General features: G+C 44.6%; 1 protein-coding gene across 1 annotated transcript; it reads left to right on the forward strand.

The window, feature by feature from the left end:
* Positions 1 to 241: 241 nt before the first annotated feature.
* RSAD2 (radical S-adenosyl methionine domain containing 2) lies at positions 242 to 9630 on the forward strand. Its single transcript, XM_075266800.1, has 6 exons — positions 242 to 555; positions 5227 to 5388; positions 5993 to 6222; positions 6812 to 6961; positions 7566 to 7598; positions 9413 to 9630. The coding sequence occupies exons 1-6, from the start codon at positions 246 to 248 to the stop codon at positions 9575 to 9577; spliced, it is 1050 nt and encodes a 349-aa protein (XP_075122901.1). The 5' UTR covers positions 242 to 245; the 3' UTR covers positions 9578 to 9630.
* The last annotated feature ends 2533 nt before the right edge of the window (positions 9631 to 12163 follow it).

The raw sequence follows: 12163 nt of genomic DNA on the forward strand, positions 1-12163 counted from the left end.
TACAAAGCAAATTATGCAAAGAAGAAAAAACATTTCAAGTTCCAAGGAAAAAAAAAAAAACTTAATTAAAGTGTAATTGTTACATGAGCCACTAGAGGTGCTGGAGAGCAGGTTTCGGATTTGTATTTCCAGTGAATGGAAACTGGAACTTGTGCTGATATTTTTGTATGTAGGAGGATACCAAGCAGCATATATAAGGAGAGAGGTGTGGAGAACTGCATCCAAAATAATACAGCCTCTCCAAGATGATGTCCCTGGGGTTTCTCCCTGTTATGGAGATGATGACAGCAGTCTGGAAGAATATGACAATCTTGCTGGAGTGTATGAAGATGCTTACGTCCTGGTGCTGGCTGGAGGTTTTTGGGACAAGGAAAATTTCTTCTCCTAAAATCCGTGCACCCCAAGATCCTATCCAGATAAAGCCTATCAGTGTGAATTATCACTTCACAAGGCAGTGCAATTACAAATGTGGCTTCTGCTTCCACACTGCAAAGACTTCATTTGTGCTGCCCATCGAAGAAGCCAAGAAAGGACTGGCCATGTTAAAAGATGCAGGTGAGTCAATGCTGGTGACCTTAGATTCTCAGGTATGTAATATGTAATATATTTTCTGCAGTTTTTTTTTCTATATGTATATTTAATTCACTTATATATCTAAAAAATAATTGTTGTCTGTCTGTTCTTTATACACAACCAAACGACTGGACTGATCTTCACCAAATTTGGCACATAGGTACATTAGGTGTCCAGGAAGGTTTTAGACCATGTCTCAGCTCTATAGGATGTACCGTTCCTGAGATACAGTATTCCTAATGACCTGCATTAACCAATAAAAGCATGCAAATCTTTCACTCATATTACAACTGCCATACACATGATCACATGTCACTTATCTGCCAATAGAATCTCGCAGTCTCCACGTGCACACAGCTTTACTCCGGGCTTAAATAACATCCCAGTCATTTTTCTTCACTACTGTAGGTGAGCTTTAAAGGCACAAGGCGCTGTGGATGACACTGTTACAAAAGGTCACATACACACAGCTTTACTCCAGGTTTCCATTACAACCGATTGCAGTTTGTTCACTGATATCCAAACTGATATACACATAATTACATGAGGCTTATGGCTCAGTGGAAACTTGCAGGTTCTTCAGTCTTCACATACACACAGCTTTACACCTGGTTTCCATAGCAACTAACATATTCTTATGGGGCCACTACACAAACATAAAATGAAATATACCCATACCCAAGCCAGGTCCTTCTGCTAGTTTAGTATAAAGATTTCTTCACCAGGAGTTTGGAAGTTGACATCTTGAATGTCAGAAGGAGATACAACATCTTCTCAACAATACTGAGACATTAAGACAGCCTTATATGTCTCTGCTGGCACTAAAGTGAATCATGAGGCTGGGCAATTGTGGGGTCAACCTTGGCCGATGCACTGTTGTGGGATTATCTTTGGTTTATTGTCTTTTGTGGGTTCATCTATGGTGGATGCACTATTGTGAATACACCTTTTGTTGAGGTACTGTACTTTTCTGGGGTCAACTTTTGCTGATGAACTATTGTGGGGTCAACTTTGACTAATGCTTGTTTGTTGGGTCATCTTTGGCTGATGCACTCTTGCACTCATTTTATTGGCATAGCACCTGACCTGATGTATCTTTGACTGACACCTTGTTTTGAGGTTTCCCTTGTTGGACACCCTGTCACAGCATCATTTTAGGTTGACGCCCTGTCGCTGAATCATTGTGGGCTGACGCCCTGTCATTTCATCATCTTTCACATGGTTATCGGCGAGGAAGTGGCAGTGACAATGTTGACCTAAGGGTTTATTTTTGGCTTGTCAGGGGCAGTAAGTGTAATAATTAGAGATGAGCGAACAGTGTTCTATCGAACACATGTTCGATCGGATATCAGGGTGTTCGCCATGTTCGAATCGAATCGAACACCACGTGGTAAAGTGCGCCAAAATTCGATTCCCCTCCCACCTTCCCTGGCGCCTTTTTTGCACCAATAACAGCGCAGGGGAGGTGGGACAGGAACTACGACACTGGGGGCATTGAAAAAAATTGGAAAAAGTCATTGGCTGCCGAAATCAGGTGACCTCCATTTTAGACGAATAGTGGATTTCAAATCCGGGTCATATGAGAATGTGAACTTTGTGACTATGAGACAGGGATAGCTGTACAGGCAGGGATAGCTAGGGATAACCTTTATTTAGGGGGGAATGTTATTAAAAATAACTTTTTGGGGCTCTATCGGGTGTGTAATTGTGATTTTTGTGAGATAAACTTTTTCCCATAGGGATGCATTGGCCAGCGCTGATTGGCCGAATTCCGTACTCTGGCCAATCAGTGCTGGCCAATGCATTCTATTAGCTTGATGAAGCAGAGTGTGCACAAGGGTTCAAGCGCACCCTCGGCTCTGATGTAGCAGAGCCGAGGCTGCACAAGGGTTCAAGCGCACCCTCGGCTCTGATGTAGGAGAGCCGAGGGTGCACTTGAACCCTTGTGCACCCTCAGCTCTGCTACATCAGAGCCGAGGGTGCGCTTGAACCCTTGTGCACACTCTGCTTCATCAAGCTAATAGAATGCATTGGCCAGCGCTGATTGGCCAATGTATTCTATTAGCCTGATGAAGTAGAGCTGAATGTGTGTGCTAAGCACACACATTCAGCTCTACTTCATCGGGCTAATAGAATGCATTGGCCAGCGCTGATTGGCCAGAGTACGGAACTCGACCAATCAGCGCTGGCTCTGCTGGAGGAGGCGGAGTCTAAGATCGCTCCACACCAGTCTCCATTCAGGTCCGACCTTAGACTCCGCCTCCTCCGGCAGAGCCAGCGCTGATTGGCCGAAGGCTGGCCAATGCATTCCTATGCGAATGCAGAGACTTAGCAGTGCTGAGTCAGTTTTGCTCAACTACACATCTGATGCACACTCGGCACTGCTACATCAGATGTAGCAATCTGATGTAGCAGAGCCGAGGGTGCACTAGAACCCCTGTGCAAACTCAGTTCACGCTAATAGAATGCATTGGCCAGCGCTGATTGGCCAATGCATTCTATTAGCCCGATGAAGTAGAGCTGAATGTGTGTGCTAAGCACACACATTCAGCACTGCTTCATCACGCCAATACAATGCATTAGCCAGTGCTGATTGGCCAGAGTACGGAATTCGGCCAATCAGCGCTGGCTCTGCTGGAGGAGGCGGAGTCTAAGGTCGGACCTGAATGGAGACTGGTGTGGAGCGATCTTAGACTCCGCCTCCTCCAGCAGAGCCAGCGCTGATTGGTCGAGTTCCGTACTCTGGCCAATCAGCGCTGGCCAATGCATTCTATTAGCCCGATGAAGTAGAGCTGAATGTGTGTGCTTAGCACACACATTCAGCTCTACTTCATCAGGCTAATAGAATACATTGGCCAATCAGCGCTGGCCAATGCATTCTATTAGCTTGATGAAGCAGAGTGTGCACAAGGGTTCAAGCGCACCCTCGGCTCTGATGTAGCAGAGCCGAGGCTGCACAAGGGTTCAAGTGCACCCTCGGCTCTCCTACATCAGAGCCGAGGGTGCGCTTGAACCCTTGTGCAGCTTCGGCTCTGCTACATCAGAGCCGAGGGTGCGCTTGAACCCTTGTGCACACTCTGCTTCATCAAGCTAATAGAATGCATTGGCCAGCACTGATTGGCCAGAGTACGGAATTCGGCCAATCAGCGCTGGCCAATGCATTCTATTAGCCCGATGAAGTAGAGCTGAATGTGTGTGCTAAGCACACACATTCAGCACTGCTTCATCACGCCAATATAATGCATTAGCCAGTGCTGATTGGCCAGAGTACGGAATTCGGCCAATCAGCGCTGGCTCTGCTGGAGGAGGCGGAGTCTAAGATCGCTCCACACCAGTCTCCATTCAGGTCCGACCTTAGACTCCGCCTCCTCCAGCAGAGCCAGCGCTGATTGGCCGAATTCCGTACTCTGGCCAATCAGCACTGGCTAATGCATTGTATTGGCTTGATGAAGCAGTGCTGAATGTGTGTGCTTAGCACACACATTCAGCTCTACTTCATCGGGCTAATAGAATGCATTGGCCAATCAGCGCTGGCCAATGCATTCTATTAGCGTGAACTGAGTTTGCACAGGGGTTCTAGTGCACCCTCGGCTCTGCTACATCAGATTGCTACATCTGATGTAGCAGTGCCGAGTGTGCATCAGATGTGTAGTTGAGCAAAACTGACTCAGCACTGCTAAGTCTGCATTCGCATAGGAATGCATTGGCCAGCCTTCGGCCAATCAGCGCTGGCTCTGCCGGAGGAGGCGGAGTCTAAGGTCGGACCTGAATGGAGACTGGTGTGGAGCGATCTTAGACTCCGCCTCCTCCAGCAGAGCCAGCGCTGATTGGCCGAATTCCGTACTCTGGCCAATCAGCACTGGCCAATGCATTGTATTGGCTTGATGAAGCAGTGCTGAATGTGTGTGCTTAGCACACACATTCAGCTCTACTTCATCGGGCTAATAGAATGCATTGGCCAATCAGCGCTGGCCAATGCATTCTATTAGCGTGAACTGAGTTTGCACAGGGGTTCTAGTGCACCCTCGGCTCTGCTACATCAGATTGCTACATCTGATGTAGCAGTGCCGAGTGTGCATCAGATGTGTAGTTGAGCAAAACTGACTCAGCACTGCTAAGTCTGCATTCGCATAGGAATGCATTGGCCAGCCTTCGGCCAATCAGCGCTGGCTCTGCCGGAGGAGGCGGAGTCTAAGGTCGGACCTGAATGGAGACTGGTGTGGAGCTATCTTAGACTCCGCCTCCTCCAGCAGAGCCAGCGCTGATTGGTCGAGTTCCGTACTCTGGCCAATCAGCACTGGCCAATGCATTTCTATGGGGAAAAGTTAGCTTGCGAAAATCGCAAACTGACAGGGATTTCCATGAAATAAAGTGACTTTTATGCCCCCAGACATGCTTCCCCTGCTGTCCCAGTGTCATTCCAGGGTGTTGGTATCATTTCCTGGGGTGTCATAGTGGACTTGGTGACCCTCCAGACACGAATTTGGGTTTCCCCCTTAACGAGTTTATGTTCCCCATAGACTATAATGGGGTTCGAAACCCATTCGAACACTCGAACAGTGAGCGGCTGTTCGAATCGAATTTCGAACCTCGAACATTTTAGTGTTCGCTCATCTCTAGTAATAATGACTTTTATATTGTTTTTCTTTCTAGGTATGGAGAAAATAAATTTTTCTGGAGGTGAACCATTTCTGCAGGATAGGGGAAACTTTGTAGGAAAGCTGGTTGAGTACTGCAAAAAAGACTTGAAGATGCCGAGCGTCAGCGTGGTGAGCAATGGCAGCCTGATCACTGAGAAATGGTTTAAAAGCTATGGTAAGTATTAAAGCATCACAAATATTTTCTTTGTTTTCTTGTACCAATCCTCTGTTATTCCTCCTGGAAATGTATACATAAATATACCACTTCGTAATACCTTTCCCGTTGTCAATAGGGTGTGTCTCTACATAGTCTGTTACTATCAGAATGTGTAGGTACATGCCCCAATTGGTAAAACCCAGTTGTTTATTTATGCATAAGCAGGAGGAATAACAGAGGAACGGCATATAACCAGTTGTTAATTTATTCATAAACATTAAGGCGGTACTAATAGTGTTAAGATTGTTTAGAGGAATAACCTGCGGCTTATTAATAAGAGCAAGGGTACAACACCGCTTGCAATTTAGTCAAATATTTCCAGGAGGAATAACAGAGGGATGTAAAAAATGCTGAGTTTTAAAACCAAACGCTCTAGAATATAAGCATTTATTAAAACAGACATGTCAGGAGATATGACAGGTCTGATCTAAAGACTTGACAAGTGACTGATCCTCATGTAGGTCATAGATGGGAACGGGATAAAGCGTCATGGTAATGCAATCTGTAGTAAAGCTGAATCCTGTAGGCAGAGGAGTCTATCAGTAACTGATGTGTCTTCTAGGAGAATACTTGGACATTCTTGCCGTGTCCTGCGACAGTTTTAATGAAGAAGTCAATAAACTTATTGGTCGAGGACAAGGAAAGAGAAATCACGTGGAGAAACTGATGAAGATCAGACAATGGTGCTGCGACTACAATGTGGCCTTCAAGATAAATTCTGTCATCAACCGGTACAATGTGGACGAGGACATGAGGAAGGAAATAACCATGATCAGTCCAATACGCTGGAAGGTAAGCTGGGCATTAGTACACAGTACACAGAGCTTTCTATATACCACGGCCTGTAACTACGACAAGGGGCCTCTTCGGCATCTACAAGTTATTGCCATAGTCATAGGCCAAGTTTCTTTGCAGTAAGAGCAGTGGTGATGGCTGATAACTAGAGATGAGCGAACACTGTTCGGATCAGCCGTTCCGAACAGCACGCTCCCATAGAAAAGAATGGAAGCACCTGGCACATACACTTTGCCGGCGGCCGGTCGCTGTGCCAGGTGCTTCCATTCATTTCTATGGGAGCGTGTTGTTCGGAACGGCTGATCCGAACAGTGTTCGCTCATCTCTACTGATAACTTGTACAGGACCAAGAAGGGCATAGTTGACTTTCTTGAGAATAAAAGTATCACTTGGGAAATAGAACTTTTTGGGATAGGACGCTGATCCAGAGATTGAGTCCCATGTTTGGAGATGGTAAGGAAGTGTTTTTGGGTGACACATGGACATGCGGGGTTCTCCATAAAGACAGATAGATAATCTCACGCATTGCGGACCATCATTATTTTGCCGTTATTGTAATTGTGAAGTCATTTTTGTTATATCTAAGGTGTTCCAATGCCTCATTATTGATGGTGAGAATACTGGAGAAGAGGCACTGAGACAAGCTGAAACGTTTGTCATAAGCGACGAAGACTTTAAAGCTTTTCTGGATCGCCATAAGGACATAAAATGTTTGGTCCCCGAATCCAACCAACAGGTATTTATTCTCACTCTTGATATTATCTCTTATATGTATTATATTTCTTAGATTACAATCTAGACTATGCATTTAGATCTAATAATATAGTTTAAGGAAAAACTGCGGTGGCAACACATCATGTATTTTCCCGTTGCGCTTCTTGCAGAAAGTTTGCAGAGGTGTCCTCTAATGACTTTCTGCTTCCATTATACCTATAGGGCAACGGCCGGTGTTTCTGTCGGTGTAATTGCTGCGATTTCCAAAACTGCAACAGTTTTGGAAATCGCAGTGTGTCTTCTATGCATATTTTTTTGCAATGTGTAGAGAGGACTCGCAATGTGTGGGGCCTCTGCATAAGGATTTTCTTTATATTAAATGTAATAAAATGGGCATACTTTACCGTTTTCAGCTTCCTCAATCCACTCCTGGCGTTGACTCAAAAAAACGCAGCAAAATCTAAAACCAAAAAAGCTGCATTTCTGCAATGTGGGGCCTCAGCCTCAAGAAGTTTTTCTTTGACCAAATGAATTCACCAATTGATGTACTTGCATTATGTAACAATACCCATACGTTATAACTATATATACAGTATGGCTGTCTAAGCGTTTCCTTTTCCTTCTAGATGCGGGACTCCTATCTCATTTTGGATGAATATGTAAGTTGATAACATTATAATGTATAGAGTACAATGTATTATATAGGCTTACACATTAGATCAGGGCCATATCTGAAGGCTCACCAGCTTGGGCCTGACCAGTGCCGCAGCTCCCATGAGGCGACCTGAAGCGACCGCTTCAGTCGGCGCTATGCCAGGGCCACGGGGAGGGCGGCATTTTTGCTGACCTAAGCCAGTCCAGGACAAGCTGTCCTGGGCTGGCTTAGGGTCACCGTCACTGAGCGGTGGATTGGGGAGGTCGCTGGAGCAGTGCTGCTCCAGCGGCCGCCCCTCACGCTCAGGCAGAGAGCAGGTCCTCTCCGTGCCTGCTCTCTGCCTGCTTAAGATGATCGTTTTGCTCGGCCCTGCCCCCTCCGCTAGGCCCGTCCCGCCCCCTTCCGCTCGGCCCTGCCCCCTCCTCCGGGAAAGGGGGGGGCGGCTTTCTGACGTCCGCTTCAGGCGGCAGAAAGCCATGGTTCACCCCTGGGCCTAACTGTGTAACTTCTCACAACCATTAGCCATGTCCCTTCCATACATTTTAGCAGGATTTACATTCTCCTTCGTTCTCTATATGGACCCAGACCACCATGATGACTTCACAACATGTCTGTACACATGGGCTTCCCATCCCCTGTAATTGCCCCTACACAGTTATTGTGTCCCCTTTTGTGCCATATCCTTTTACCCATAATTCTCCCTTGACTTTATGCTGCTGCTTTTGACACACACAAGTCAATTGTCTCCTTTCTGACTGTGGAAGGCTGTATATCAGAAATGTTCTCAATCCAGTGCACCAGAGGGCAGGGATCATAGATTTAGGAAGCACAGACTGCCAGCCATCAAAGGACGTCATGAAAGAGGTCAAAAATGTTTAATCAGCCTGAGTCTTGGTTCACATCTGCACCCGGTCTCTGTATGGGGAGTCCTCTCTTCTCTCAGCATTTTTCAGAAACTGAATGGAAACCATGTGAACCCCATTATAATCTATGGTGTCTGCGGGTTTCCTATGGCAACTTCTTTTTTATGTGGATTAGGTTTCCATTAGGGGTTCCCCAAGCAGACCCCCCAAATGGAAACCTGAGTGCAAATGTGAACCTAGGGTTATTGTGTATGGGTCTCCTCGGCTTCTGGTCTTGATCGCAACAGCGACCATTGTGACCCTGATAGCTATGTTGGTGCATTAGATTGCTAATGGTCAAATACTTATGTGGCTAACAGCTATATTTTAGGATTGCCATATCATGCATATGTTCTGAATGGAAAGCATGGAGAGAGCCAATGGTGGATGCTCAAGAAGGATCAGGCCTACTGAAATCCAACATGCCTGGCCCTCCTTTCATTGCTGTAGAATCAACCCCTTTCAGATGTATAGAGGGGGGTTTTAGTTAGAGATGAGCGAACACTGTTCGGATCAGCCATTCCGAACAGCACGCTCCCATAGAAAAGAATGGAAGCACCTGCACGTACACTTTGCCGGCGGCCGGTCGCCGTGCCAGGTGCTTCCATACATTTCTATGGGAGCGTGCTGTTCGGAATGGCTGATCCGAACAGTGTTCGCTCATCTCTAGTTTTAGTCTCAATATTTTCTGCAAAGAATTTGCTGTGCATGACCTTACCCTTAAAATGACAGTGGGCTACCTCACCTACTGGCACCTGTGTAGCTGACCTTCCATAGTAAAGACCTTCTCACTATTTTCCAAAAAATCTGCATAGTGTGTAGTGATAATTCTGACCCCATTTCCAACATCTTAAATCTTTCGCTATAACCGGATATTCTCACCCAATTCATTATTTTAATTTCCCTCTTAATCTAGATGCGATTTCTCGACTGCAGAAACGGCCGCAAAGATCCATCAAGATCACTCTTGGATGTCGGTGTTGAAAATGCTATAAAGTTTAGTGGTTTTGACGAAAAGATGTTTTTTAAAAGGGGAGGAAAATACGTTTGGAGCAAAGCGGATCTGAGACTGGACTGGTGAGCAATGCTCATGTTCTGGATTGAATCAAGTATGAATCAAATAAGCTACAGCAAAGCATATGAAAAACTGTGGTCATAGGATTTTGCACTGCAAGAGGACATTGTAAGAAAGCTTGTGCCCCTATGGGAATGTCTGCTAAGGATCTAGAACACCTGTAGATAAGAAGATACTGCCCCTGAATTTACATAGATGAATTTCCGACATGTCTCATCTCTTGCTAAGGTTTGCCTATGAAAGGAACATACACTACAAGCAAGATCCAGGTGATAGATAGATAGATAGATAGATAGATAGATAGATAGATAGATAGATAGATAGATAGATTCGATGATGTTCTTTGATTGAACTTGATGGATATAAGTATTTTTTCACGTTTTCTTAAGTATTTATTACAGATAATAATGTGATAATAATTATTTAAAAAAGTTAGTATATGCAATAAACTGCCCCCCCTCTAGCCTTGCCCATCCAGCCTTTACCATCAATGCACCATAACATTTCCAATGTTGACCATTTAGAATGAGGGGTTTCTCCTATGACCAGAGTCAACCATGTTATGTGGACTTCCCAGACACTGCCAGGTTTTCCTATCCAGATAATGCATACTCTGGATTTACCAATATCTTTCCAAAAATGTTAGTTTTATAGATACACAACTTTTTAATTTCCTTAAAGGTACCTTTTAGCACGCCCATCTACTGCCATTCATTGCATCCTTCAATACATATCGCTCCTCTGATTCTGGCACAGTTGGAATTTTTTTTTCTCTAGCCCTTACCCTTCCCAAACAATCTTTTCAACTAGTTTCAGCACTATTATGCTCTGCACTGTCAGATGGGAGGTCCCTGCCTGTTTATCCCAACCTAGGACCGCCCACATGACAGTCGAGAAGTTAATTGAAGCTGAAACTAACAGCGTTGATTATTCGGGAACGATAGGGAAACAAAAGAGAACAAAAATTCTAACTGTTCCAGACTTAGCTCCGACACAACTATTGAAGAATACAAAAAATTGGAGTTGATGGTAGAAGCTCCTACTATTGCTGTTCTCTCTTAAAGGGGTTGTCCAAGATAAATGTAAGATAGGGGAGGGTTCACACGATGTATTTTGGCTCGTAATCTGGCACGTAGACGCCGCGGGAGCTTTTGCGGGCCGTATATGCTCCCATTGATTTAAATGGGAGTGTGGATGGTATATGCAGCGCTATTTTGCGGCCGTGATTTTGCGGCCGCAAAATCATGGCCGCAAGATAGCGCCGCGTCTATGTGCCACATCACGCGGCACGTAACTCCGTGTGAACCCTCCCTAAATCTGCTAACTGCTATCTGGATAACTATCAGAAGTCTATAGTCTCTCCCTTTGGTCATGTGAATGGAGCTTTACAGGCTAAGCAGCAATAGGATATTGTTTTTAACCCCTGCAGAGTAAACATGAATCATTATTTTTACAGATCACATGTACAGTATTGTGGGTAATGAAGTTGAATATAAAAAAAACATTAGAATAAAATGGTCCACGAGCAATTTTTAACGCAATATGGTTAGATTAAGGCTACGTCCACAGTTTCATTATTAACGTTCGTTGCTGTCATCTGTCATAGGATGAAGCAATGGACATTAACTGTAGCAGAGTAATGGACACAGATGTAGCCTCCTCCGACTGTGCCTGTTCCCATTGTTCTTGTAAACAGGTCTTTTATGACCTTATGGGGGGAACAACATGTAAAATATAAGTAAATAGAAATAAAATATATTGAAAACCTACCCCCCAAACTCAAAAAAAAAAATAACTGCATTGTGAACTGAGCCTTACTGATTTTGTTATAGCAGCTTTATCATTAAGGATTATGATAGTTTTATAGGATTATTTTATTTGCACTTTACACGCAGAGATGATATATTTGTATATGTGATGTATTTTTATTGCTATTGTGCAGAATAAATTCTTCATTTTTTTTTACTTTTGCTGCTTTTTTGTCATTTTTTCTCGCCAAGGTTCGGCCTTGCCGCATTATTAAATCTGTATCAGGTTTCAGATCTTCATCACAGATTTCGCACTTGCAATGCACAGTAGTTTACTGGGTAAAAAATATGCAAATCTGTTCTCCAGGATGTAATTAGGAGAACAGTGCCTCTGTATGCCGCCCTCTATAGGGCAGCCTCCTTAACATCATGCATGACTCAGTTAATAAGCCTACTAACATGATGCGGCACTGTTCTCCTAATTACATCCTGGAGAATAGATTTGCATATTTTTTACCCAGAATCCCTAGCGGAGCAGGAATGACTTGTAAGTCTCCATACTGCCTATGTAGGCACACACTCTCCCTGATGTGAATGATTATCCCCTGACCCTGGTCTATAGTCTCTCACTCTGCCAAATCAGTATCCCTGCACTATGCTGAGGAGGTCCAAAAGACCGAAACAGCGCTGTCCATAGCTGGGAATCTGTTCCTTCTGGAATAGAAATACTACTTTGGCAATTAAATCCGCATCATGATAGTAGACTTATTAACTGAGTTATGCATGATGTTAAGGATGCTGCCCCCTAGAGGGCGGCGTACAGAGTACATTGTTCTCCTAATTA

Source organism: Leptodactylus fuscus, chromosome 3 (genome assembly GCF_031893055.1).
Source record: "Leptodactylus fuscus isolate aLepFus1 chromosome 3, aLepFus1.hap2, whole genome shotgun sequence".
Taxonomy (NCBI): Eukaryota; Metazoa; Chordata; class Amphibia; order Anura; family Leptodactylidae; genus Leptodactylus; species Leptodactylus fuscus.

Bases quoted from the DNA above. Each gene is read 5' to 3' on its own strand.
- RSAD2 (XM_075266800.1), top strand. From the start codon at position 246: ATGATGTCCCTGGGGTTTCTCCCTGTTATGGAGATGATGACAGCAGTC. The intron at 556-5,226 runs GTGAGTCAATGC...TTTTCTTTCTAG, and splicing joins GGCCATGTTAAAAGATGCAG to GTATGGAGAAAATAAATTTT. The intron at 5,389-5,992 runs GTAAGTATTAAA...TGTGTCTTCTAG, and splicing joins GAAATGGTTTAAAAGCTATG to GAGAATACTTGGACATTCTT.